Here is a 27929-nt window from a genome sequence, read left to right as displayed (position 1 = left end):
CTGGCTCCTGGCTTTGGATCAGATTAGGTCAGCACCAGCCTTTGTGGCCTTTTGGGGAGTGAACCAGCAGATGAGAGATCTGTCTCTCCTTCTCCCTGTAACTCTGCCTTTCACATAAAAATAAAATACATCTTTAGAAAAAAACAAAAACATTAAATTTGTAAGGATTGTCAAAATTAAAAAAAAAAAAAAAAACTAGAAACCACAGCCTAGAATTGTTTTTGTTGTTCTCCCTTTGGGGGAAAAATCCCTGAAAGTGTCTGACTATTGCAGCCTTGGGATTTTCAGCATGTAGATACGTGATGGTCCTGTCCACACAGACTCACACTGTTCTACACACACACACACAGGGGTGGCCTTGTGGCACACTGGGCTAAGCCATTCCCTGGGACACTAGCATCCCATTTGAGGACCAGTTTGAGTCCTGGCTGCTGCACTTCCAATCCAGCTCCCTGCTAATGTGCCTGAGAAAGTAATAGAAGATGGCCCAGGTGCTTGGGCTCCTGTCACCTATGTGAGCTCCAGACTCCTGGCTTCTGCCTGGCCCAGCCCACACCATTTCGGCCCTTTAGGGAGTGAGCTAGTGGGTAGGGTACCTGTGTCCTTCCAGTCACTCCTTCAAAAAAATTCATGAGTCTTAAAAAAAAATACCCCCAAAAGGTGACATGATGTCTTTAGTTTTTGAACTATTTTAAAAGATTTATTATATTTATTTGATAGGCAGAATTACTGAAAGAGAGAGAGAGAGAGACCTTCCATCTGCTGGCTCACCCCCCAAATGACTGCAACAGTCGGAGCTGGGCTAAGCTGAACTTCTTCTGGGTATCCCACATGGGTAGCAGGGGCCCAAGCACTTGGACCATGTTCCATTGCCTTCCCAGTTGTGATGGCAGGTAGCTGGATCAGAATTGGAACATCTGTGACTCAACCCGGCCTTGCAGGCTGGGGCTTTACCTGCCACACCAGCCCTGAATCGTTCCTTAAGGATTTTCCCTGAGATTTTTCAGGCATAAAGGGCTGATGAGCTAAGACTGTGATAGCCACGCAGAGTGACCGCGTCGTGCTCGCTTCGGCAGCACATATACTAAAAAAGAAGAGTGACCGTGTTGTACAGAGTCATTGGGTTACACGGGAGTCTCAGCCCTGTCCAACATGATTCATTCTGCCAGGTGCTGCAGAAGTGTCCTCACAGATGACAGAGGGGTCATGAGTGTCGGCAGGTGCTGGGCTCTGATGTAAATGCCAACCTGAGGTAGGCTAGAATAACACTCCCTGGTCAGAGAGCCATCTGCCACCCTTGTACCTGCCACTCTGTGAACCAAGAATGATGTCTGGCTAAGCCATGTTGTGGGGGGATGTGGATGAGGCAGACCAATATCTGGATGGGGCTTCCATGGGCCCTTCCCAAGGCTGGGGACCCAAGATGGAGCCAGAATCCACAAGCCCCAGCTTCCTCCAACCACTCCCCATCCCCGCTGGTCCCGTGAAGGCCGTGAGTATCCCCACTCACCAGGTGAGGAGACTGAGACCTGGAGGGACACAGCCCCTCCCTGGACCCCCGCACCCAGCCATAGCCATGCCTTCAGCAGGGGAGTCATACCTTCAGCCGCTCCCTGAGATGGACAACCTGGTGCTCCAGTACCCAGAGCTGCGGCCACCAGGTGGGGTGTGGGGCCCTTAGCAACTCCAGGACCTCCTGCAGCGGTTGCTCCAGGGCTGGACCAGGACCCTCCATGCTGTCCCCTGCTTCTCCATCAGCCTGGCCCTCCTGGTTGGGCCGTGGGTTTGTGCCACTGTGGCTCAGGACACCCCAGGCCAGATCTGGGCTGTCTTCCCCAAGGCTCCGCCAACCTGGCGGCTCCACTGGGGAGTTCCCTGCCAGGCAGGCCACCTCTGGCAGCAGGCCCTGGGGCAGCAGGGGCCCCTGCTCCTCAGTGGAGGCAGGGGGGGCGATGGCCAAGGGCAAGAAGCCCATGTCTGAAGCAGACGCTGATGCAATGGTCTCGGCATCTCGGGGGTCCTCGGAACTGAAGGAGTCCATTTCGGGCAGCTCCTGACTCCAGCTCCAGGGGCCCCGGCCATGCAGATCGCCGTCCGACAGGTAGCTGAGGATGGAAGGTACCCTAGGCCTGCCCGGCGACCAGGGCTGTGGCACTGGCTGCTGCAGCACAGACTGAAGAGAGGTGACCAGCCTCAGCAGCCACCCCTGGGGCCAGGTGGGACTCCCAGAGGGGCCGCTCTCCAGACGCCCACCCTGCACAGCCACATCATCAGGTGACAGCTCTGCCAGGGTGACTGGCATCCCCAAGGTGCTGAGAGGACCTTGTCCCCCCAACACTACCTCCGTAGGAGCCTCCTGGCTCTTCACCCCAGGGGCTCACACACCTGTTCCTGCCTCAGGCCTCTGCCCCTCAGCTCTTTGCCTGGATGGCACTGATGGCACTATTTCTGGGATCCCTTGTCGCAACAGCCCATCCCTTCTGCTCACTCTCTTTGCGCCCCGCAGACGGGGCTGTGGAAGCTCGGCTTCCAGCAGGCACAGCCCTTGTCTTCCAGGGAGTAGAGCCGGGCATGTAGCCCTGAGTGAGTGAACGATGGATGTCAGGGCTGACATGCCACACGAGAGCTGACTGTCATGCAGGGGCCCGCAGCTGCCTCACGTGTTCTGTGCTCGCTCTCTGCTTGCCCGTGCCACACGCACAACAGGGGTGTGGACACTCAGCACTCCCGTCACTCAGCCTAGCAGCTCACACAGTGGCAAGTGGGCTTTGAAGCACTGGGTCCCTCCAGGAACCGATCTAACAGTCCCCCCTTGGGGTGCTACCAGCACTCTCTCTTCTCCAATAAAGACTGAAGCCCAGAGGGGCTGAAGGACTTGCCCAAACTCACACAGCAGGGGAAGGGCAGTGGCAGGCCTGCCATCTGGCTGCAGAGCCCACACTCTAGCTCACAGATAGGTCTAGTTTACTGGGCCCAGGGGGCCAGGCGAGAAAGTGGCCTCAGATGCCCACTAGCTATATTCCTGGAGCTCCTTACTGAGAAAGAAGCTGTGCAGTAACTTCCCTGTGCCAGTCCCCAAGTGCAGCCAAGAGGGGACCAAGATCCCCAGAATATCAGTACCCCCACTGGGGAGATGCTTTGCGTGCACAGGTTGTTACCCATGCCCTGGTGCTGGCAGCAGCGAACACAGCCTGACATGATGATGCAGCCAAATGTGGGCCTGTCCTGCCAGGCAGAGCTGCCTGCAGACATGTGACCAAGTACAAAAGGTCCCCGAGGAGCAGAGACTAGAGGGGACATACTTGGGCCTCCAGCTGGCACAAAGTAGCTCTGGACTCTAAGGGGACCCCAAGAAAAGGGCTCTCTCACTGTGCAACATGGCAAATGTCCTGGGGGCATGCATTGATTCTGGAATAAGAGAAAGAGGCTGAGGCTGAAGCCAAGGCCAAGACCGACCCAGAGGGGATAGAGTCGTCTGAACAGCACAGTTTGAAAATCGTGAAGGCCAGGACTAATCCTGGGGGTCCCCAGGAGGGAGTGGCCCAGGAGGGAAAGACATCAAAAAACATCCAGAGTAAGCCCAGTACAAGCAGAGCCCAAAGCTGGAGCATCTGGGGTACCCAACCAACCAGTCAGCTGCCCCCCAGCTTCCACGGCCCTCCTGCCCACTCACCAGGCAGTATCTCTCCCGGAAGCTGGGGGTGCTTGGGGGAGTCCAGGCATACAAGGAGCCCTTCCTGCTGTTCACTGAGAACTTGCCCAAGGGGCTGGAAGATGACAGCTGGCTTTCGGAATCAAGTGGGCTAGGGGTAGGGGGAGAGTAGGGAGCGGACGTCAGGGGGTCCCACAGGTATTGAGTGTCCATCTCCTTCGTCCGAGACACCCATGGCTGTCCAGAGCACATGCCAGGAGCTAGGAGCATGCCAGGACCCCACTGGCCACCTGCCCAACCATATTAACAGAACAAGAGGTCAGAAGGGCATGGCGGGCATATAGCACAGAGGGTAAGACACTGCTCAGGCCACCTGCCTCCATGCCAGAGTGCCTGGACTGGGGTTCAAGCTCCACTCCCAACCCCAGCTTCCTGGGAGGCAGGAGAAGGTGGTGCTAGTGCCGGGCAAGTATCTGACACCCGGGTGGGAGTCCCAGGTGGAGTTCTGGGATCCTGGTTTCAACCCAACCCAACCTTGGTTGCTGCTCAAATCTGAGGAATGAACCGACAGCTGGGCGTGCACTGTCTCCATCTCCTGCCCTCCTTCTCTCCACCTCCTTCCCTCCCTCCCTCCCTCCCTTCCCTTCCTCATCATTTCTCTCTCTACCCCCTTGAGTTCCTTCCATCTTAATCTTTCCCTGGACCTTTTTCTCCCCACATCTACCACTCCCCCACCCCCCACTTCACTCTCTCTCCCTCCCCTGTCCCTGTCTGCCTTCTGCAAGAACAGAACACTCGGAGGCTTGGGGCAGGGTGGGGCAGGAAGGCAGTGGCTGTGAGGCACTGTGGGCCCTTAACGCAGTGATCACCACAGTGGATACCAGGCCAGGATGGGATCAACTGGCAGTCAGGGTGGGACCCCAAGGCGGGCACAGGGAACAATGGAGCCACATGGCAGGCACCACGGGAGCTGGCATTTCCCACAGTGGGCAGTGGGGTGGGCGCTGCCCCACTGACCTCCACAGCACCTCGAGCTGCAACTTGATGGTGCCCAGCTCCGTGATATCTACCACAATGACCTGCGGCCGCGTGCAGAAGAAGTCGGCGATGTCACACGTCACGACACCCACTGTCAGCGAGCTCAGGCCCCTCAGCTCAGTCACCTGGGGCCGGGTGGGGAGGGGGCATCAGAGGGCAGTGTCAGAGCCAAGCACCGAGGGAGCGCTGGCCCCATCCTGGCCCTCACCTTGATCTCCAAATCCTCATGCAGGGTGGGGATGAAGGCCTTCTCCTCTTCGTCCCATGTCTGGCTGTCGTCTGACTCAATCCGGCCCTTCAGCTTCCAACGCTGGCGGCCCAGGCGCATGAGCACCTGTCGGGGAAGGGCTACGTCAGCTGCCCCCCACACCACCTGCCAGGGAGCCCTCCTAGCTATTCACAACCCCAGCAGGGTGGCCATACCTCATACTGGTCTCCAGGACAGAGGCGTGCATAGCCCACCAAGCCTGGAACATAAAGACAGATGCTCTCCCTTTGCTCCAGCGATCACAGGCTCCCCAATACACACAGGACACCCCAAAGTGCAGGACTCAGCTTTGTTCAGGGGAGTGAGCCATGATGAAGGACAATGGACAGCAGGTACCACATCCATGGCTCAGAGATGGGTGGCCTTGCCTGAGGACACGGACCATCAAGCACAAAAACCAGCACTGCTCCCGACCCTGGGGCTCTGGCCAGCACCCCCACACCCGCCCCGCCCCACAATCCACAGCAGTCCCAGGAAGCACCTGCTCATGTGGGTCGTACCTTTCATCCGGACATGGAACTCGCCCAGGTGAACCTCCAGGGCTCCCTCAATGAGCCACATGTCCTGTGAAGCCCCAGCAGGTGTATCAGTCACGTGCCCTACCCCTCCTCCCGACACCAGGGGTGAACGTGTCCTGCACCTCCCAGCCAGAGGCTGCCTCCTCTTGGCTCCCAGCAGCACCCTGGCCTGAGCCTAAGCCCCAGCCTACCTCGGTGCACTCGTGCAGGCTGCGGCCCAACTCCTGCAGGCTCTCGCGGGAGGCACGGCTTGGCGGACCCCTGGAGAAGGCCCGCTGCATGTTGCAGGCGCCATCGTGCAGGCGGCACTGGATACAGTAGCCCTCGTAGAGCTCATCTACCTGGAGGGGCATACAGCTGCCAGCCACTCTTGTGCCAACCCTTGGGAGCCGCTAGCCTGAACAGCATGCCCTTCACTATATCCCAATACCCACAGCCACAAATACCTGCCACAGCAGGAGCTAAGGAAATGGGCAGGGAGCATCCCCTCCCCTCTCGGCCTGGCTTTTAACCCTAGGTCAGGAGGCACATTTGCCCTCTGGCCACCAAGGGGACTGGGCACAAAGACAGAGGTGTGGACTCATGCTTAAGGGACTTCCCATATGGCCCAGCACATCTCCTTTCGCTTATCTGGGCCTCATTTTCCTGTCTGTATAATGGAACACTTGAGTCAGCTTCCAAGCCTTCTAGAATTAAGCCCAAGGTTCTTCTGGACCAACTTTGGTCCTGATAGTGGCCTGGCCCCCTCGACCTCAGGGTCCTGTGCCTGCCCCAGGCCAGGAGGTCACCTGCAGTCCCAGCCCACTCACCCCACACAGCCCCCAGCACTGCTGACCTTGCTAATGTGAAACTCCATCTTCCGGATGTGCCTTTCCACGGAGCGCATTTGCTTCTCCCAACACACGACAAGGAACGCTGCTTTAGCAGAAGCCAGGGCCCCTGGCCAGCTCTGCCTTCCCCTGCCTCCCACCCTCTGCCAGATGTGGTGCCCAGCAGAGCTCACCACCCTGGGGAAAGCTCTCATGGAACCCCCATCCCCACTGGGCAGTCAGGGAGGAGACTCAGGGACACCCACAGAGCAGCCAGCATCCCCATGCCTGGCGCCACCACCCTGCCTTCCATGTGTATGTGCATGCATGCTGCGGGCGGGCTCTTGCTCACCTTGTCCAGATCATAGTAGAAAGCCTATGAGAGGAAGAGAAGCAGGTGTCAGGGATTCTGAGTTCAGAGTGTGAAGGCAGACTCTTGTGACATAATGCTGTGAGCAGTGGGGGAGGTCCCTGGGCCATGTAAGGCCCACAGAATCATGTGATCTAGACCAGCCAAGGCAATCACAGGCGGGACCAGAAAGTCAATAGATTGAGGCAGCGCTGTGATGCAGCAGGTAGGGCCACCACCTGCAGTGCCAGCATCCCTTAGAAGCACAGGTTCATGTTCCAGCTGCTCTACCTCCCATCCAGCTCCCTGCTTGTGGCCTGGGAAAGCAGTCAAGGATGGCCCAAAGCCTGGGGATCTACATGGGAGACCCGGAAGAAGCTCATGGCTTCAGATTGGCTCAGTTCCAGCCATTGTGACCATTTGGGGAGTGGAACAGCAGATGGAAAATCTTTCTGTCTCTCCTCCTTTTGGTAAATCTGCCTTTCCAATACAAATAAATAAATAAGTTTTTTTTTTTAAAAAAAGGATTTATTGGGCCTGGCGCGGTGGCACAGTGGTTAAGGTCCTCGCCTTGCACACCCGGGATCCCATATGGGCGCCGTTTCTAATCCCGGCGGCCCCTCTTCCCATCCAGCTCCCTGCTTGTGGCCTGGGAAAGCAGTCGAGGACGGCCCAAAGCTTTGGGAACCTGCACCCGTGTGGGAGACCCGGAAGAGCCTCCTGGCTTCGGATTGGCATAGCATCGACCGTTGCGCTCACTTGGGGAGTGAATCATCGGACGGAAGATCTTCCTCTCTGTCTCTCCTCTCTCTGTATATCCGCCTTTCCAATAAAAATAATTTAAAAAAAAAGGATTTATCTATTTTTATTGCAATACCAGATATAAAGAGAGGAGGAGAGACAGAGAGGAAGATCTTCCATCCAATGATTCACTCCCCAAGTGATCGCAACAGCTGGTGCTGCGCCGATCTGAAGCCAGGAGCCAGAAACTTTCTCCAGGTCTCCCACATGGGTGCAGGGTCCCAAGGCTTTGGGCCGTCCTCAACTGCTTTCCCAGGCCACAAGCAGGGAGCTGGATGGGAAGCGGGGGTGCCAGGACTAGAACCGGTGCCCATATAGGATCCCAGCATATACAAGGCAAGGAGTTTCGCTGCTAGGACAACGTGCCAAGCCCAATAAATAAATTCTTAAAAAAAAAAAAATAAGCTCCACAGGAGAAAGCATGCATGGCGGGGCGGGGGATGTAGGACAAGGAGGTGCCAGGCAGCCAACTGAAGGGAAGAAAGGAACAAACCAGAAGCAGGGGGCCTGTGTCTTCCTGCCCATACAAGTGAGACCGTGAAAGCTAAAATGCTGTTTCCTAGAGACGAGGAGAGGAGGGTGGCTGGAGTGGCACACAGGGAAGCAGAGGCCCTTCCCTCAGTGTGCCCATCTATGAAATGGGGCAGCTCAGACACACACCTCTGTCCGCCCTTAGAGGGACTTCTGGAACCAGAGGATGAGGGGAGGAGTCCAGTATGGGAACTGTGGTCCTCCAAGGCAGTGCAAGGGCCTTGGCAGAAACTCCCCCTCAGTAAGCACTGGAACTGCCCGACCAGGGGAAGGCCAGAGAGCAGAATAGGCCAGGCCTTGCCTCCCCACATGGGCTGCAGGCCCTTATTTCCCCTGCTGTGCCCACCTTCTGGGAGCCAGCTGGGCCCTCTGCTCCCTTCCCCACAGCTGTCCTGCACTTGGGCTCTGGGGAGGAGAACCACAGAGAACAAGGCCCCAGGCCTCATTTCCAACTGTGAGTCAGCACAGCGTGGGCGTGAGGCTTCCTCAAGGCACCAGAAGGGTGCAGAGAAGACTGGGAAGAGAAGGAACCCCAGAACCAGAGAGCCTCAGCCACGCCATCCGGGAAAATACAGGAATCCCCATTAGAATTATGTCTCCCACAAACAATCAAGACTTAACTTACCCTAAGTATAGCCCCGAGGTTACATGAGATCTACTTAAAAATTAACTTTTCTGAACTGGACATCTTATTCTTTTTGGTCATGACTTTGGCTAAATTTGGTTCCGCCTAAGAGGGTGGCAGAAGCCCTGAGCTAGTGGGCAATGGCTCAGCAGGTCTGGGGCCAGCCTCAAAGACAGAATGATGGCACCAAACTGTATATTGGCCAGGTGTCAAGGGCCAACTGTGATGCACTGAGCCTTGATGCCAGACACACCCACTTGGCATTGCACAGGCAGGTCTCATTCCAGGTGCCCCAGCCTAGGGTTCCAGACAAGCCCCATCTTACTCACCTCCACCCCTGCTGGGCACTTCTAGGACAGAGGGGACATGAGAGGCTGCCCTTGAGGTCAGGCCATCCAGGGTCAAGGTTAAGACTTGCTCATCTCAGGGGTCTGCTCCCTGCACTGACCTGGGTTGGGGGGCATTTGGCAGCAGGTGCAGTCTCAATGGGGAGTGTAGGGGGTGGGTGTCTCACCAGCCTGGAGCTCCTGTGGGTATCCGTGTGGCACCCACACAGGTAATCCAGCTCGGCCTGCTGCACAAACAGATACTCCCTGTGGGGAGAGCAGGAGGAGGAGATGTAGGTTGAAAAATGAGGAAGAACAGTCCACAGTGTCCCACGCCCCAGGCAGTGCCTTCTCAAAGATCAGCTCATGGGGTCTCAGGGTACAGCCTGTGCCTCCCCCTAGAGGCCGCGTGCTGCCCTGGCTCGGCAAGTTCTTCCCAGCCAGCACCACTATTTTTTGCTGCATCTTAAAGATGGGCAAATGGACCCCCAGAATCTGTAGGTGACCACGTCAGGCCACCTGACAGGAAGGAGGCTGGACTCACTCAGGCCATTCCCAGCCCCAGCCTCATTCCCCAGGGGGAAGTGTGAATTATGTGCCTCTGAGAGCACCCTGGCATCCTTACTTGAGCCCTTTCTTCAACGCCTCGAAGATCTTCTTGACCTGCTGAGGCTTGGGGTCCACGCAGCTAGAGCCCTTGCGTAGTGTGGCATAGGCCTTGGGCACTCTGCCAGGTGTCCGAGACCTCATGGAGCTCCTGATGCTGCTGCCCTTTCTGCAAGAAGGGATGGAGAGTGAGCAAGTTCAGAGCAGGCCGATGGACACAGCCCTCCAGGTGTCGCCCCCTTCAGTGACCAGGGCCTCAGGGAATCGGGAGTCCCAGCCCCACTCCTCTGGGCCTCCCACCTAAAATGAGGGGCCCAGACTTGAAGATTACAACAGCAGCAGCAGAAGCCTGGTACAAGAACACACTCAGAGAATCACGACCAAGTCACCCAAACACCAAGGTCTCCCGATAAAAATCCGTTCTGTCTGTGCAGGCAAAGCTACCTTGAAGGCTGAATTATAACCCTGCTGTTTGCCTGGCACCCGTGGGCCTGACCTGCCAGCAGCCACAGCATCTCCATCTTTGGGACTTCTCCCAAGCTCTGCTCCAGAAATGTGCAGTTTGGGCCTGCCCACATATGCACACTTACCTGTGTACACACGGGCATCCTAAGGCCACCCCTCACCCCAAAACCAGGGAGAAGCAGAGGGCACAAAGGCTGGTCAGGAAGCAGCTGGAACTTGGACTGAGAATTCACAGAACCAGCAAACAATTCTCCCTACTGGGCCTGCTCAACTGGTAAACCCCCCTGGGATTCTAAACTTCTGCTGCTGGGTGGAAGAACAGAGACAACATGGAGACAGAAGGCTTCAGGCTCAATCCACAGGACAGTGAGCGCCTGGATGCAGCTTTGCCTGCAGCTGCCCACGGCCTTGCATTCTACAAGCCTGTTGCTTCTTTTTAGCTTAGGAGTTGGGATCCTTAAGAACTCAAATCTTTCCTGCAGTGACTAGCTTCACCAATTCTTAATGTGGAGCTGCCAGCCCTTCTCTCCGACTTCCCTACCAGGGGTCAGGGGTAGGAAAGCCAGTGCACCAGGAGCAGCAAGCCTGAGTCCAAGAAGGGGTCCTGCACGGCCTTGAGGGGGAGTCCCCCCCACCCCACCATGCACACCCACCTGCCTGCACTTTGAACTGGCCCCACTAGGCCAGGTGACTTCAGCCCTCCCCAGATCCCTCCCCAAACCTCAGGCTTTCAAATGTAAAATGCAAACAACAGGACCCCCATCTGAGGGGTGGGTGCAGGGGGCGGGGGGGGGGGGTCCATTGGACTCCAGACGCCCTGCCAGCACAATACAGTGCTTTATAGATGTCAGCTTGTGTCCTGGCAGCCCTCCCTCTCCTCACAGGGCATTGGAGCAGAGTGCCATGACTCGCACCTGGATCTGGAAGGAAGGAATGGGACATAGGGCACGGCACACCAGGGGTTCCTGAGCAGGGACAGAGTGTGCCAGGCTGCACAGAGGGAGGAGGGGCCTATGAGGGGCCAGAAAGGCAGGAGGGGAACCAAGGTGAACAAGGCACAGAGAAGTCAGTTCCCAGCTCCTTTGCAGTGACAACCAGGTGTCCCCAGCATGTGCAGGCCTCACCTTGAGCCCAAGGGTTGTAAGAGCATAATGAGGGTGCATCCACTGAGGGAAATGCCAGGAAGCAGGGAGTGGGGAAGGAAGAGCTTGTGGGTACTGAATGAGGACCCCTCCGCACCCTGGGGTGGGGCCAGAGAATTTGTATTCCTAATGTGTTCTCAGATGCCAGCAATGCTGTGGGTTAATGGACCACTTTGGGGGCCATTGCCTTCTGAGGTCCCCCCATTTCTGCTTTTCTCAAGAGACCTCTGTGTACCGGAGGACCCAGCTCTGAGCAAAACCTGGTGATACCCAAGGCTGAAGCTCAAGGTCGAGAGCAGGACTTTCACTCCCACTATGAGATCCCGAAGCCTGACTTTAGGGGAGGCCACAGGGAACAGGCGGGGGACATGCAGGATACAGGTCCAGGTTCCTGGCCAAGCTGAAGGGTGTGGGAGGCTCGGCCCCGCCTTAGGCCCCAGAAATCTCAGTCATGGCCAGGCTGTCTTTCCAGCCAGGCCAGATGCTGTGCATTCCACATGCAAATGAGGCACCTGACTACTCAGCATAGAGGAGTTATTAGGGAACCAAGCCCCACACCCCAGGGTGTCCCCAGGCTATGCAGCATGGTCACAAACCAAAACAACACAGGGCCTATGCCCCTGCCCAGGACTCTCAGGGGCCCTGGCAGCCTGAGCACTCTTCCAGTATAGTGGCAGAACCCAGGCTGCAGGCGAGCCACAACCTCCAAACTCCAGCTCCAGTGGCTCCTGGCACTTAAGCCCATGAACCTCAGTCTCCTGATCTGCAAAAGCAACCCAAGATTCCTGCAGGAGATCATCATTCTCCAGCACACACATGGAGTACCTCCTGGGTGCCCTGTGGTGGGGACCAACCACGTGAGGGCATCACCCCTGGAAAACTGGCAGACAGGAGGCAGCCATAACCAGAGCCGACTCCAGAGCCCCCTGCCAAGCACTGGGTCCAGCCCCACTCCCTTTGGGGGCTGTGTGAGCCTCTCTGGGTGCCTGTGCTTCTCTGGGAAGATAGGACAGAGCGAAGTTACTGGGAGGGTTCCCCTGGCTAACAAAGGCCAAGGGCTCCCAGGGGAGCCTGGCAAAGAGGGGTCCCACCCACTCAGCCAGGACCAGACAGGCTGGCACCTGGTGCAAGGCATAATCAGGAAAGTGGGAAGGGGCCAGTATGTCCAAGGAGGCTCCACAGGGCAGGCTTGTAGTCGTGCTGGAGTGAAGGTCACAGCCAGAGCCCTGGATAAAAAAAAAACTGTCGTATCCTTAACATTTAACCCCTGCCAGCTGCAGTTGCTTAACCCTGCCCCCCGTCCAGGTCCCTGAAGCCACATCTCTCACCTCTTAGAACAGGCCCTCCATAAGGTGGTCATCTCCAAGCCAGCAGACGGGACAGGCTCAGTGGCACCAGACAGGCAGCTCAGAGGCAGAGCTGTGGGAACTCCCACACCCTCAACCTGGCCACCGGCCCATCTACCTGGAAACCTCCATCCCTCACGGCTGCCACCGCCACTGTCACCACCAGCACTACCATCACAGTCGCTGTCCCTGCGCTTGGAGACACCAGCTCCCAGAGCAGCTTGGGACCTCTGCTTCCTGCTGAGATCCAGTAGGACCGGCACGTCGCCCACTCCCGTGCAGCCTCTGGATGGTGAAATCAGGCTGAGCGTCTGGCCCGGTGTCACACATGCCGGGGCAGGGAGCAGCTTCTGGGGGCGGATGTTTCCCCAGCTCCTGGAGGAGGACCCAGCAAACACCCAACAGCCCTGGCCAGCCTGCCAGATGGGCATGGAAATGGGCACATGCGATCCTGTGGCCCCATACCCTGAGGACAGCTGCCTGGTATGGCTGGGCAGGAGCCCATGTGTTACAGGTGCCAACGGGGCAAGATCTGGAAGCCTATGAGGTTGGGCTTGTATCCACACCTGTCCTCTGGTCCCAGGTGGGCAGAGGTAGGACTGAGTGGGGGGTGCGTGGCTTCCGGGAGGGCCTGAGGCGTCACGAGCCACTGGGTGACAGTGACAGGCAGGCCCGGTTTTGTCCTTGGTGCTTTAAATGCACTGCCTGCTTCCTCCTGACAGGAGTGCAAGGTTCCCTTCTTGGTCCAGCCTAGGAACCAGAGCTCAGGGACCCTGCCCATGGCCCGAGCCTGTGCCCAAGCTGCCATAGAAGCAGGGGGCTGAGTTTGAGCCACACCTTTCTGGCTTCCCAGCCCCTCCAGTCTCCTTTCTGGAAAGCCAAGGGTGAAGCCTCAGTTTCTACATCTGCATTTTTCAGCCATGCCAGCACAGGACCTCCTTGAAGGCATTCCACAGGCTCCTGGCCCAGGGGGTCACTGCCTGGCTGAGCAGGGGTCAAGGGCAGCCATGGCTGGCTGTCTGGGCAGAATAGGACAGACTCAGGACCTAAGCTCTGTTCTCCCTCATTCCTTAGGTCTGTATCTCAGTCCCACTGCCCAGAAAATGGAAACGACCCTATTTTAGCAATCATTTACACTTTAGTATCGAGTTGTCCCATCAAGTCCCCCCACACTCACATACTTAAATCCTCTGGCAGTGGACTGCAAGGCCCCCTCTCAAGGTGAGCCCGGACATCAGGAGCACCCAAGACCCTGCTTTAGAGGCCCTCATCTCATGTCAGAGGATCTGGGTTCAAGTGCCGGCTCCACTTGATTCCAGCTCCCTGCTTATGCGCACCCTGGGAGGCAGCAGGCAACAGCTCAAGCACTTGGTCCCCTGGCACCCACATGGGAGACCTGGACTGAGTTCCCAACTCTGGCTTTGCAGTGCCTGGTCGAGTCCTGGCTGCTGCGGGTGTTGGGAAGCGAATCTCTCTCTCTGCCTTTAAGTGAAAAATGAATTATGGGTCCGGCAGCGTGGCCTAGCGGCTAAACTCCTCACCTTGAACGTGCCGGGATCCCATATGGACACCAGTTCTAATCCCGGCAGCTCCACTTCCCATCCAGCTCCCTGCTTGTGGCCTGGGAAAGCAGTCGAGGATGGCCCAATGCTTTGGAACCCTGCACCCTGTGGGAGACCTGGAAGAGGTTCCTGGTTCCCGGCTTCGGATCGGCACACCCAACCTATGGGCCTGTTGTGCGGAGGGCAGATCCCTGCAAGGGGCAGGTAGCCTGAGGACCTACAATCCCACCTCCTCCTGGGGGACTTGCTGTGAGGCAGTGGCAATGGCCTAGTACAGGCGGCACCTCCCAGGAGGAAGAGCCTGGCTAGAGAGACTGACACAGCCAGACCCAACCCTACACAGGCGAGAGTGCCCACAGCCCGGACCCTGTGCAGCTGCCTGGCACCATCGCCTTCACCACCTCTGCCTTCATGATGCCTTCGACTTCTGACCCCCACTGACCCTCCTTCTGTGTTGCAGGGGCCCTCCAAGTCCCATTTATCAAAGGAGGAAATGCAGGTTCAGAAAGGTGACATCACTTGCCCCAGGCTGTAGAGCAGGGTAGGTGGTCTCACTGCCCCCCCAGTCTATCTAACAGAAAGAGCATTCCTCCCCAGTACCACTCCTAGGAGACTGAGTCCCAGCCCCAGGCTGGTTTTGCTGTGTAACCTCAGGTGAGGAATCCACCTTTCTGAACTTCTGTTCTCTGATCTGCCGAGCCCAGACTAATCAGACCAGAACCTTGGAAAGGATCCCTGTTCCAGAGGCTTCTCCAGGCACTCCCACTGGAGGGCAGGCCACAGGTCACTCACAGCAGGAAGGGGTGCTCCAACCCTCCCCAGCAGAACTTACGCCATCCGCCGGCTCTGTGCGCTGCTGAAGCCGGCGAAGGAGGCGCTGCGCCCCACGGCCCCCACGGCGGCCGTGTCCCTGGGGGACAGGAACCGCACCCTCACCGACATGGCCGTCACCTGCAGGGACAGGACAGAAGAGTCAGGTTTGCAGCGTCGCCTCCTGGGATTGCCCTGCTGGCTCCCAGATGGACAGACTGAGGCTGTGGGGCTAGGACGTCTGTTGGCACCAAGAGGAAGGAACCAGTTTCAAACTCTGAACTTGCTCTAACACTGAGCAAGGCTGACTTGCTCCTTCACCTCCCCACGAGGGTCCTCTCCACAGGCCTCTACAAACCCTCACGAGCACCTCTTGGGCACCACGCACCAGGCTGGGGCCATACACCATGTGAGACAGCAGGTGGCCCTCGGGCCGAGGTCAGCCAGAAGGTGTGGGGTCTGATATGAAACCACTGGGAGCCTGGACGCTGCCCACCCAGCCATGGAGACGGCACCAGATCTCAGGAGCCAGGGAGGAGGTGGTGAGCAGGGGAGGGAAGAGTGTCCATGGGACCAGCATGGGCAAAGACCCCAGAGAGTTGCCACATGACCCACACATGGAGACTCAGCAGGCTAGGCATAGGAGAGCAGCCTTGAGGACCCCAGGAGGACTCTGGCCTTGTTGCCCAGTAGGCAAGGGTAGCTGGGAGCCACTGCCAGCCCCAGAGGACTGCTATCACCCCCAATTTATCCACCAGACTCCAAGGAGGCCAGTCCAGAACTTCTTTCCTGAAACATTTCTAGATTGGAACAATGCAGTAGCATCTCTAAGGAACACTGCCAGGCATTTCCAACCTGGGCAGTTGGTAAGTTCTCCTTCATATCTAGCCTACACCTTGGCCATTACAGCCAAGGCAGTGTGCAGCCAAGGACACTGGGGTCCAGGCCTGCAGAATCCCTACCACCAAGACCCCCACATCCGGCATGCTGCAGCCCGACTCCCCTCCATCCACACCCTCGCTCATGCCAGGTCTTGGCTGGGATACACACTCTTGGAAAATGATGAAAGCCAGCTGTGACTCAGCCCCTGCCAGGTGCTCCAGCCCCTGCTCCACCCCACCCCCCATGAGCCTCCTCTTCCTCTATCCACCACCTGATGGCCCAACAGGCACCATCCACAGCAAAGAAACAGACCTGGCTCAAGTGCCCCACTCTGTGGTTCTGGGCTTCCATGATTCTAACTGCAAAGTGGGACTTCAGAAAGGACCTCCCCCAAATGCAGAAGGCCCCTACCCCCAGCATGCAGGTGACACCCCAGAGAGCTCAGTGCCTGCACCGGGCTGAGTGAGTGCCGGCCCAGAAGATGAGGGTGGTGGAGCAGGTGAGGCAGATGCAACCTCTTGTTCCAACAGAGGAAGTTGGCAAGGCCTTGCTGAGCGGCCAGCCCAGTGACAGCGGCCATGGGCTGCTCCGAGTCCAGGAGCAGCACGCTGTGTTGCAGGTGGGAGGATGGAAGAGACGTGGAGATGCAGGTGACATCTACCCAGTGCAGCTTACTGAGCAAGTTCTCAGCAAACTGCTTAATAAAATCCCCTAGAAGCTCCTGCTGGCCCCATTTGATGGGAGAGGCAAGACTCAGCAAAAGTGCAGTGTGCCTGACCCCAAAGACCTGGGGGAGGAGGAAGTGACAGAACCCGGCCTGTCAGCCACAGTCAGTACTGTCCACTGTCCATGGTCTCACCTGATGTGCTGTACCCTCGGTCCCTGGGGAGGCCCCCACAATCCCCAGCAAGCGAGGGCCAGCTGTGACTTTTCCGGATGTTCTGCACTGGCTGCTGTCACGTGGGAAGCTCTGAAGCAGCCACCTTGGGGGGACCCTGACACTTGGTGACTTTGACCAGTTCCCCTTAACCCCTGCACCTGGGGGCAACTTCTCCAACTGTGGCGGTGGCTCCCTCCCCTGCAGGGAGAGAAACCCTGAGAACCAATGCCTGCATCCCGTGTCAGCAGTGTAAACAAAAGGAAGGTGGTAAGTGGGAGCAGAGGCTCCATGTGAAGCCAGGTTGAGGGCCAGGACCAGACCCATGGTTCATGCTAACCATCATACATCATTTCTCAGAAGATGAGGGAGCCTGTGAGGAGTAAAAAGGAGGCTCAAGTGAAAGTCTGTCTCCTTCCCCCGTCCCAGCTGCCACAAAGAGACCGGCTCCCAGGTGAACACCTGTCCTCCAGCTCAGAGGACACCTCCCCAAAAAGCTTTCCCAGACACTTCACTGTTCTTCCAAAAAAAAGTACTCATTTATTTCAAGGGAAAAAGGGATGAAGGAGGAATCTGGCTGCTGGTTCAATCCCCAGATGCCCATGACAGCTAGGACTGGGCCAGGCTGAAGCTGGGAGCCCAGGGTTAACATAAGGGTTCAACAGGATTTTTTTTTTAATTGCCCCCATTCAGCACCAGCATTCCATATGGGCACCAGTTCATACCCCAGTTGCTCCATTTCCCATCCAGCTCCCTGTTCTTGGCTTGGGAAAGCAACAGAGGATGGCCTAAGTCCTTGGACCCCTGCATCCACATGGGAGACTGGAAGAAACTTCTGACTCCTGGCTCCCAGCTTTGGATTAACTCAGCTCTGCTGTTGCAGCTGTTTGTGGAATGAACCAGCAGATGGAAGACCTTCTCTATATTCCCTTCCCCCTTTGAATCTGCCTTTCAAATAAATAAATCTTTTTTAAAAGGAGGAGGAGGAGAAGCAGCAGCAGCAGGGAGTCCGAATCTCATTCTGTCTCTGTGGGTTTCAGGTGCTCAGCCACCTGTGTCATCATGTGCTGCCTCCCAGGGTGCATGTTAGCAGTGGAGCTCACACCAGGTACCCGGATATGACAGAGGCATCCCAGGTAGCACATTACCTGCTGTGCCAGACACCCACCCCCACCATGACCTTCACCGGGTTGGGTATCCCCTACCCCCAGGTTCCCTGGAGTTCTAGCAGGGCTCAGGGGTGTTCTCTAGTGCATAGAAAGGTCTTCCCACATCCCTGGAGCTGGAGGACAAGGGCTAGAAAGTTGAGCCATGCCTACCTGCTGCAGGCTGCGCAGCTGGCAACACCACCAGCAGTGATTACTGTGTGCTCTAAAACAGAGCAGGCATGCACAAACACATATAAAGAACCAGGTAGGGCCTGGTGCAGTAGCCTAGTGGCTAAAGTCCTCGCCCTGCACACGCCAGGATCCCATATGGGTGCTGGTTCATGTCCCAGCGGCTCTGCATCCCATCCAGCTCCCTGCTTGTGGCCTGGGAAAGCAGTCAAAGACAGCCCAAAGTCTTGGGACCCTTTCTCTAGAAACCCAGAAAAAGCTCTTGGCTTCTGGCTTTGGATCGGCTCAGCTCTGACTGTTGCGACCACTTGGGGAGTGAATTAATAGATGGAAGATCTTCCTGTCTCTCCTCTCTGTATATCTGATGTTCCAATGAAAGTAAATAAATCTTAAAAAAAAAAAAAAAGAAGAAAGAAAAGAACCAGATACTTTTAGTCATAATTCTGCACTATCTTTTTGGAGCAAAAACAGCCACAGATGGTACAGGAGCAATGGGGCACAGCTGTATCTCTCTAGAAGTTCATTTGCAAAAGCAGCAGCTACTGAGGCGGGGTGGGTAGGCTCCGCCTCTGAATCCTGAGCAATCAATACTCAGCCTGCCTTCTGCCTTGCCAGCACCACGGGGCAAGCACAGTCATGCCCATTTTACAGATAGAGAAACTGGCTCCAGGAGGCCAGCAATGACTCCTCCAAGGAACTACTGGGATCAGCACTTGAGCCTGGCCATTAGGGCTGGGGCTGCTCCCCCAGCTGTGCTAAGGATACGCCCACCCCTCCTGGAAGCCAGTCCCCGGCAGAGAAGGGTGGGGGCCCAAAAGGGAAGCAGCTGAAAGGGGCCTGGTAAGGGATGGGTGAGAAAAACCAAGCAGGCACAGGATGTGGGAAGCCAGGTCCTTTGACCCTTTGGACAGGCCAGCAGTGCCCCTTTCTGGATGGGTCTGGTAGAGCTGAACCCCTATGACTGCCTGCCACAGTCCCACCTGCCTGGCTGGGCTCCCAATGGGAGACCTGGAGAACCAGGAGCCCCAGCAGGCAGCTGCATACAAGTGCCAAACAAAACTGACCTCCTGCCACTGTGGGTGATGTTCCCACCGTCCAAGCCCTCGCCCAGCCCCGGCATGACTGCTGCAAACAGCCTGAACACTGAGATGCCTTGAAACTCCTGCCCTTCTGCCAGTCCCCTCCAGAGCTGGCACTGCCCGTTCAGCAACCGAATAGTGGGCTGGGATGCCCAGAGCAGTGAGTGAGGAGACTCTTGGGGGGTTTGGGGAGCCCCAGCAGACGACAGTACATGAGATGCACCAAGACCCCATTGCACCCCCAGAGAGACCCAGCAGGCATGCAGGTCCCAAACCTTTTTGGCAGACAGGATGGCCGCTTCCTCTCTCGTGTCCCTCACTGTCTCTCTCCAGAGGATACCCTAGGCAGTGCACGCTGGCACAGATGTCTCCCGGACCCCCAGGGGCTTGCAGGGAGAATGGGCCAGCAGGAGGAGGCTTCTCGCGTAGACGGTCGCTCCCGATGCTACAGCAAAACACCGTGCCCACTCCCAGCAAATCTGTTCTGCTCACTGCTGGTTGACTCTGGCCCCCAGCTGCCTCCCCGCCGGCCAGGAGCAACCTGCAATTTCACCTCATTTGGAGGTAAGGCTTCTAAATTTAACGTCGTGGGATTTGGGGGCTGGGTGGCTTTTATGCCCAAGTACCCTTACTTAGGGCTCTTTTCTGTCCGCTCAAATGCCAGCCAGGGCTTAGTTTGCTCATTGGAGTTTCCAAAATAGCTCCCTTGGGTTAGCATGAAAGGAAATGGTAAAATAGCCCAGGATGGGACAGGGCGGGGCTCCCTGGAACCAGGATGTCTGCACCAGCAAGCACCCTGGGGAGCTGGGAGCCCGGTGCCCCCTCAGCCAGGGTGGTCACTTGACCTGCTGGGAGTCCCCCAACGGTGAAGCAGAAGAGCTGAAAACACCCCAATCCTTTCTGCCTGCCAATGCAACGCCCCTCAGCCTCCAGGAGGAGCCACCTCCAAGGCTTTGCACCTGCAACCCACCCTCACCCACCCTTCACTCAACTCCTCACAAACCATCTACAGGAGCAGTCCCTCATAACTAGAGAACAGTGCAGGTGATTAGGTGGTCCCCCGTTGCACAGTCCCCAAGCCTCAAGCTGCATGGTCTCTAATACAGAGAACACTGCTTTCCAGGAAGGACCTGGCAGTGAAGGAGAAAACGGCCTCCTAAAAGCAGCTCTGTAAAGGTGCCCGCGAACCGCCCGCAGCCCCGCCGACTCCACCGGGGTTTTACGAGGCAAGCATGACTCACGGCTTTCCGCACACCGTCCAGAGGCACTCTGATTGAAATGGCCCCTTCACTGCCCTGGCCAGTGCAGAGCCCCTCCCACCAGCCCACGCTCAGGTCAGCCAGGGGTCACCTGGAAGACAGGCGAGTCCCAGGGAACCAGCCTCTGTGGCCCCCACAGGGTCACGCGTGGGGATCCGGGTGGAAGGGCAGCCAGGGCGTGCAGGGATGTGGGAGAGAGAGCCTAGGGAAACAATGCAAAGATGGGGCGAGGAAGAGGTGGGAGAGAGGGGACAAAGCCAGGCCTGTGGGAAGCGCAGAAGGGGCTTCTGCATCTACCATCCCCTCCCCCATCTCGAGCTGCGAAGACAGCAATTAAGAGGGGACAGAGGTAGAACCAGGGGCAGTTGTCTGGTGCCATGATGTCAACACCAACCTGGGCTGTCTGCAAGCCGTCTCAGGGTGCCTGGGTCTGAACTTGGTTCCAGCTCCTAGCTCTGCTGGCCTTGGGAGGGGGAGGTCATGGCTCAAGTGATTAGGTCATTGCCCCCCCACATGGGATACCGGGGTTGTGTGTGTGACCCTCAGCTTTAGCCTGGTGGGGTGCGGGGTGGAGTCTTTGTGGACATTTAGTGGCTGAATCAGCGAATGCAGCTTCTCATTTTCTTTTTTTTTTTTTTTAACATTTATTTATTTTTATTGCAAAGTCTGATATACAGAGAGGAGGAGAGACAGAGAGGAGGATCTTCTGTCCAATGACTCACTCCCCAAGTAATCGCAACAGCCGGTGCTGAGCTAATCTGAAGCCAGGAGCCAGGAACTCTAACGGGTCTCCCATGTGGGTGCAGGGTCCCAAGGCTTTGGACCTTCCTTGACTGCTTTCCCAGGCCACAAGCAGGGAGCTGGATGGGAAGTAGGGCTGCTGGGATTAGAACCAGCACCCATGTAGGATCCCGGCGCGTTCAAGCCAAGCACTTTAGCTGCTAAGCCACTGCACTGGGCCCAGCTTCTCATTTTCAAATCATCAAGACAATAATGATAGAGACTTGCCCCCATGAAGCTCCTGGTTTCCAGAAGCCTTGGAGCCTGCACTCTGGGCCCTCTGGCCACACCCCTTGCTATGTCCTGGCACCTCCCTCTCACTCCACACAGCACTGAGCATGGCGCAGTGGGCACCCCCATTTTTACATCTGGGGTGAGAGAAGCCCATATCCTGCCAGGCCCTCTGGAGTTGGTTATAGAAGGCCTCTTAACTTCAGCACCACTGGCAATTTGGGCCTAATAATTCTTGGGATGGGGCAAAGAATGTCCCCAGACACTGTGAAATGTCCCTGTAGAGCAGAAAGGCCCAGAACACTACAATGAAGGCAGCTCTCCGAGTCTGGACTAGAGGGTTTCCTCTAACCTTACCATGGCCAGGGTCAGGGACACGAGTGCATGGTAGATGAGAGACATGGAAATGCTGTGTGACCAGCTCTGACCCTGTGTGGTGTCCCTGCTCCTGAGCAGGGCCTGGGCGACACTACAGCGCCCACAGCTCACCCACACACACTTGCACGGCAGTCACGTGCTTGTCTGGGATTTGAACAGAAGCCAGCCCATAGGCCTGAGAGCAAGGACTTGACCTTGGAGGAACAGCTGGTTCCTGCCACCTAGGAGGATTGCACTAGAACTGTGGAACCTTACGTGAACCCAGCTGCATGGCAGCCTCTGCCTGGCTACAGCGAGGAGAGATGGCTCCAAGGGCTTCCACTCCACCCTTCTCATCCAAATGAACTTGACCATGGCTGGACACACCCTGCTGCAGGCAGATATTGAATCCAGACCCAGGGCCTCTGAGCCCCACTCTGCCTCCCACTCCTCACAGCAGGGGCTCACCTCGATGCACTGCCTCAGGACCTGGACCCTCCCCTCTGTGTGGCCCCGGGCTGTCCCCTCTGGTGTCTGTGGAAGGACACAGGTTCCTTTCCTGGGCAACCTCTCCACTGCTCACGGAGCACGCACATCACAGAGATGTTGGAATCACTTCCAGATTCAGAGGCCAAACAATGAGCTCTTAGGTCAAAGAAAGCATTCTGTAACATGATATTAGCACATTCACAGCACAGCTGTAATACACAAGAGTTCTCCATAAAGTTCATGGGAGAGTAGAAGTAAAAGCATAGGGGGCCGACATTGTGGCACCATGGGTTAAGCTGTGGCCTGCAGTGACCGCATCCCATGTGTTCCAGTCCCGGCTGCTCCACTTCTTTTCCAGCTCCCTGCTCAAACATCTGGGAAAGTAGCAGAACATAGCCTGAATGCTGGGGTCCCCACACCCACAAAGAAGGCGTGGAGTTCAGGTGCCTGGCTTCAGCCTTGCCCATGTCCACAACTGTGGCCATCTACGGAGTGAACGCGGCTAGAAGATCCCTCTAAATCTCTCCCTCTCTCCATAGTTCTGCATTTCACATAAATATATATTTTTAAAAGATAGGTTTAAGGCCCAGAATGGTAGCCTAGTGGCTAAAGTCCTCACCTTGCATGTGCTAGGATCCTATATGGATGCTGGTACATGTCCTGGGCTGCCCCACTTCCCTTCCAGCTCCCTGCTTGTGGCCTGGGAAAGCAGTCGAGGATGGCCCAAAGCCTTGGGACCCTTTCTCTGGAGACCCAGGAAAAATTCCTGGCTCCTGGCTTCAGATCAGCTCAGTTCTGACTGTTGCGGCCACTTGGAGAGTGAATCAGCCAACAGAAGATCTTTCTGTTTCTCCTTCTCTCTGCAAATCTGACTTTCTAATAAAAATAAATAAATCTTAAAAAGAAAAGGTTTGTTTTGGTGCCAAAAATTTGAAATCCATGCATACTTTCTTCATACTATGCATTTCTCATGAATATTTTGGAAAATCTCTCATCTTCATAATTTAAAAAAATTTTTTGCACCAAAATAAATTTATCTTAATTCCATTTCTACAAGTTGTTCTTAAGGGTTTTTTTTTCCAGTTATTTAAAAGAGAGACAGTCCTTCCATCTGCGGATGGATGGTTCTCCTTTCCTCAGGGAGAGGTGCCAGTTCCTCTTCCTTCCGGTGTTAGCTCCAAGCATCCCAGCTGCAGGGGATTCTCACATCTGTTTTTGCTCCATGCCTGGGATTGAGCCGCTTCATGCCAGAGGGCTCACCCACATCCTAAAGCAAGCGTATTTCCTCCCAAAGGCACAGACTTATTTTCTAAAACCCAAAAGCCTTGAATTTCAATAATCTGCTGCCTTGGACAATTTTCCGTTGCATTAAGTCCCCACTGGTCATCCAAGGTATTGCATCCCTGCTGTATCAGCCACTATTGTGCCCCTACCCCAGGGCAGAGTGGGATTCTGCCAGGCTCAGGGTTAAGGCGTTGGGGGATTCTCAGGCGTGTGAGCTGGGCCTGTGGCTTAGCAGACCGAGATAAACAGCTCGTGCTGGCGTGGTCATCCCGGAGTTTCCGAAAGTGTTGCAAAACGTTTTAGGCCGATGCTGGAGTCTGTGTACTACAAGCTGTTTATCAATTAATCACTCCTTTGCCAAACATTCCTATTCGGGCCTCCTGGGAGCTGCTTTTGGTGGGAACAGTTCTCCAGTTTTGCAAGGAGAATTGCCAAGCACAAAAAGGCTCAGTCCAGAAAATGTGGCTGCAGCAGGTGGCTCCACAAAGTACTGAATTCTGAGCACATGTGCAAACAAGAAAAAAGTGGCTGCCAGGGATTGCAGTTTGGGGAAGCTGTGTAAACAGTCACCTGTGAGACATGCATGCAATGGACAGTGTGAGGATAAGCCCTTGGATCAGAAACACGAATCCAGTCGTCACCACGTTCCAGCTACATGACCTGGGATGAGTCAGAGCCGAACTGGACTTACCTGACCAGGGCTCTTTCCTCGTGGAAAGAAGTCACACACATGATTGACAGCATCTCGTGTCGTGCCACTGAGGTTAACACCTGGGATGGCACCCTGGCAGACTGATGCCTGTGGGAAGGTGTCGTCTTACAGCCCTGGAGCTCAGGAGACCACAGCTAAGGTGTTCTCCAGGTTGGCAGGGGCGGCCGTCAGTGCTCCAGCTTCCTTGGCTGGCAGCTGCACAGCTGGCTCTGCCATCCACTTCTGCCACCACGGGGGTTCTCCCCCTTCCCCATGCTGTTCTGATTCTGTGGGCCTCATAGCTCTCCCTGCATCGCAAGGCTGCCCCTGCCCCAGCTTCACTGACCACTACACTGAGTCACAGGGAAGCACTTCCTGGGCCTAGTCAGGCTGGAAGCAGACACCTGCACCCTCCAAGGACCCAGTGAGGTCCCAAGCTTCCAATGGAAGGCAGGATCTGCCAGAATGCTAAGAGCCTTGCCGGTTAGCCAGCCACATCCTGCTTGAGGCAGTTGGGCCAAGGTCCATCCATCTGCCCTGCGGAATCTATCTGTCCAAATGCCTGCTTGAGCCATGTTCATTGCAGAATAGAGAGCAGCTTAAAACCTGCAGACCCTCTACCCTGCAGTTCTAGGGGTGGGGGTGTCCAAGGCCAGGATGCCAGCAAGGCCATGGGGAGGGCTTCTTCCAGGCAGCAGACTGTGGTCCTCTCATTGCATCCGCAAGTAGAGAATAGCATCCCCCCAATCTTGGGCAGCTTTTGGAAGGTGCTAGTCCTGCTCCCCAGATCTAACTACCTCCCCAAGACCCAAGACGGGAATTTGGGGTGGCACAGAGAGAGATGGGTCCAGGCTCCCAGTCCTTGCCATGTGTCCATCCTAGGCCCTAAACCTCCCAGACTCTGTACTCAGTCACCCCTGGAGACCCTTCCTGTCCTCCCTCCTGTAGAAAAAGGCGCTCCACATTCAGCCTCAGTGCAACAGCTGCTCAACATGCAGATCACATCTGTGGTAGGAAGCCAGGTCCCACTCCCTGGGACAGGCATCCCCACACAGACAGACAGTGAGCTGGTATGGCCCTGCAGCTGAGGCTCCCACCTCCTGCGTCACAGAACCTGCTGTAAGGCCCAGCCCCAGCTGCCGATTCCGGCTTCCTGCTAACACTCACTGCATGAAGCAGCAGGCAATGACTCTACCAGCTGGGGCCCTGCCACCCACACAAGAAACCCAGACTGAGTTCCCAGCTGCCTGCTTTGCTTTGGCCCCGCCCCAGCTGCTACAGTTGAGCAGTAAGCCAATGGATGAGGACCCTGTCTCTCAGATACAAAAAGAAAAAAGGCAATAGCCCATTCTCATGTTGGTGCAGGTCTGGAGCACTTGAACACTGCCTGCCTGCAGGTGCCGTGCAAGATGGGGAAGCAGCTCCTCAGACAGCTGCACGCAGAGTGACCCTGCAAGCAGCAATTCCACCCCTAAAGCCTGCACTTTAAGGAGCCACAAATGTGGTCCAAAGCCTAGCCTTATTCACAAGAGCAAAGAAATCACAGCACCTGAATGGTCAGCTGCTGACCACCTCACAGATCTGCCTCAAAGCCGCATCCCAGGCCTGGCAGGCCCACCTGCTTGCTGACCCACTGCGTGCCCTGCTCGGGATCATGAACCATCAATGCAGCCTCCCCACAAACAGAGCCCTGCGCAGTGTGACCAGGGCTGAAAGATAACTCATAACTAGTATGACCCATGAGTACTTGTCATTTAATGACCTGCCCGCGTCATCCAAGAGTGGTGACTTAAATGTCACCTTCTCAGGGGGTCTTTCCTAGCCTGTGGCCACTTTTCCACACCCTCTTCCCAGGCTCCCTCTTCTGCAATGTCTGGCCCTATCTGACCCAGCACTCCCTGCACTTCTCTTGTGTGCCATCTGCATGAGACCACAATGCACACGTGCCTGACGGGGCAGGGCCCTCATCCACATGGTTGCGTGGAGGCAAGCAGCTGTGGAAGGCAGCCACAGACACCTGCTGGAGGAATGAAGGGCAGATGATTGAGTGCTTATCTCAGACAGCCTTGTGTGCTCCATGACCAGCTTTGAGCCAAACCTCATACCTCTGAGACGGCTGGAGCGCCCGTGGCTGAGCCAGCAAGAAAGTGAATGAGTTCATCAAACAGTACATTTCTGTCTACAGAGCAAAGCGTGCTGGGGCTGTGGAAATCCAGACATGTGTTGGATCCCAAGTCCCAGCCGACCAGCTCCTCCTGTGTGGTACCTCTAGGACAAACAGCACCAAGCCCTTTGCCAAGAAGTTGAATTCTCAGGGTCTGGTGCAGGAAACACAGAGGCCCCTCCACCGAAAAAGTCATGGGGAGTCCGGAGGCAAAGCAAGAGCCCCATGAGGGATAGGCTTCTGTCTTCTGGCCCAGCAGCCCAGGCCCAGTGCCTGGGGGAGGGTGGCCAAAGACCTGGGCTGTGGCAGTTTCTGAGCTGCAATAAGCACATAAGGCAGGGCGTGCTGACGCCAGCCCTCCGAGCCAGCGGGTCTGGAAGGAATTGGGAGTTGTTAAGATCACCGGCTCAAGCCTCTTCTCATAGGAGAAATATTTATTTCCTTGAGCTCTGTGCTCTGGAAAGCTGTGCCTGTAGCCAGCTGCAGCCATCTAGCAGAGCTGTGGCTACTGCTGGGCGTTGTCTCCTTCCAGCCTCTGCCAGCCTGCTGGTGTGTGTGTGTGTGTGTGTACAACACATGCTTCCATCACAAAATGATCTCCCAGCAGCAGGGTTTGCACACTGTGCTCTTGTTCAATCAGGAGAAAGGACGCTGACTGTGCTTGTGGCACAAGGCACAAGAAACGGCCCTTGGAAGATGCCAGCTCCTAGATGGTGGCTTCTTTCCTCCCATTCTCATCTACTAGGTCTCTTCCTGCCACCCAGCTCCAACCCCACCTTATGAACAAGTGGGAGGAAGAAAGCACACATCACTTCCACTCCTCCATGGCCATAGTAAGCCCCAGCACAGGATCTTCCCATCCCTTTATATACTCTGCAGCCAAGGGTTCGAGGTTTGAACGCCAGCTCTGCCACCTGCTGCCAAGAGTCACATCAGCACTTGGGTCTCCGGTGCCTCATCGGTACAATAGCAGCGCCCACCTCTTTGGACTGTTCGGAGGAGACAGAGAGAAATGACCTAGAGAGCTCGGGAGAGTTCCAACCCAGCCAGAGCTCTCCACAAATGACACATGCTTTTAAAAGAGAGAGGAGCAGGCAAAGAGATCCTCCACTGCTTCATTCCCCAGATGTCGGCAACAATCAAGTCTGAAGCCAAGAGCCAAGGGACTCCATGTGGATGGCAGGGATCCCACTACTGGGGAGGGTGGGAGGGTGCTGGCGGCTGCACAGGGTTGGATTTAATCCAACAGAACTGAGCATGTGAAAATGGCCCATTTTATATTAAAGATTCTCTACCATGACACAAATACCTTATCTAACCTCCATGAGCTACTATGAGGGAGATATAATTGCTTTTCCCATTTGTCTAAAAATTATGTATTATTTGAAAGGCAGAGAGAGAACTTCCTCCATCAGCTGGTTCGCTCTAGTAGTGGCTGCAATGGGATTGAGCCAGGTAGGAGCCAAGAGTTCCATCCAGGTCTCCCTTGTGGATGGCAGTGACCCAAGCATTTGGGACATCTGCTGCTGCTTTCCCTGCATAAGCAGGAAGCTGGATCAGAAGCAGAGGAGGTGGGACTCGAACAGCACTTGGATGTATCTGCAACTCCATGCTCACTTCTTGGAATGAGAGTAAGACTCTGAGCAGCTAA

General features: G+C 56.1%; 1 protein-coding gene across 3 annotated transcripts in view; it reads right to left on the bottom strand.

Annotated features, from left to right (window-relative positions):
- The window catches only part of RIPOR3 (RIPOR family member 3), a 49136-nt gene that overhangs the window by 7609 nt on the left and 13598 nt on the right, over positions 1-27929 (bottom strand). For all 3 annotated transcript variants that reach the window (XM_040981318.1, XM_040981316.1, XM_040981317.1), the window contains exons 2-13: positions 14871-14989; positions 9543-9692; positions 9106-9184; positions 6638-6661; positions 6312-6365; positions 5668-5817; positions 5459-5522; positions 5114-5157; positions 4899-5024; positions 4670-4815; positions 3674-3803; positions 1601-2173 (exon numbers count right to left, since the gene is read on the bottom strand). In XM_040981318.1, the coding sequence (XP_040837252.1) occupies positions 1601-2173; positions 3674-3803; positions 4670-4815; positions 4899-5024; positions 5114-5157; positions 5459-5522; positions 5668-5817; positions 6312-6365; positions 6638-6661; positions 9106-9184; positions 9543-9692; positions 14871-14980 (1650 nt within the window). In that variant the 5' untranslated portion in view covers positions 14981-14989. The remainder of the gene's footprint in view (positions 1-1600; positions 2174-3673; positions 3804-4669; positions 4816-4898; positions 5025-5113; positions 5158-5458; positions 5523-5667; positions 5818-6311; positions 6366-6637; positions 6662-9105; positions 9185-9542; positions 9693-14870; positions 14990-27929) is intronic.

Source organism: Ochotona curzoniae, unplaced genomic scaffold, assembly GCF_017591425.1.
Source record: "Ochotona curzoniae isolate NIBS_2020 unplaced genomic scaffold, NIBS_Ocur_1.0 contig_3520, whole genome shotgun sequence".
In the NCBI taxonomy this organism is placed as follows: domain Eukaryota; kingdom Metazoa; phylum Chordata; class Mammalia; order Lagomorpha; family Ochotonidae; genus Ochotona; species Ochotona curzoniae.
Note: the sequence above shows the minus strand (reverse complement) of the source record. Positions and strands in the feature narration are given on the sequence as shown.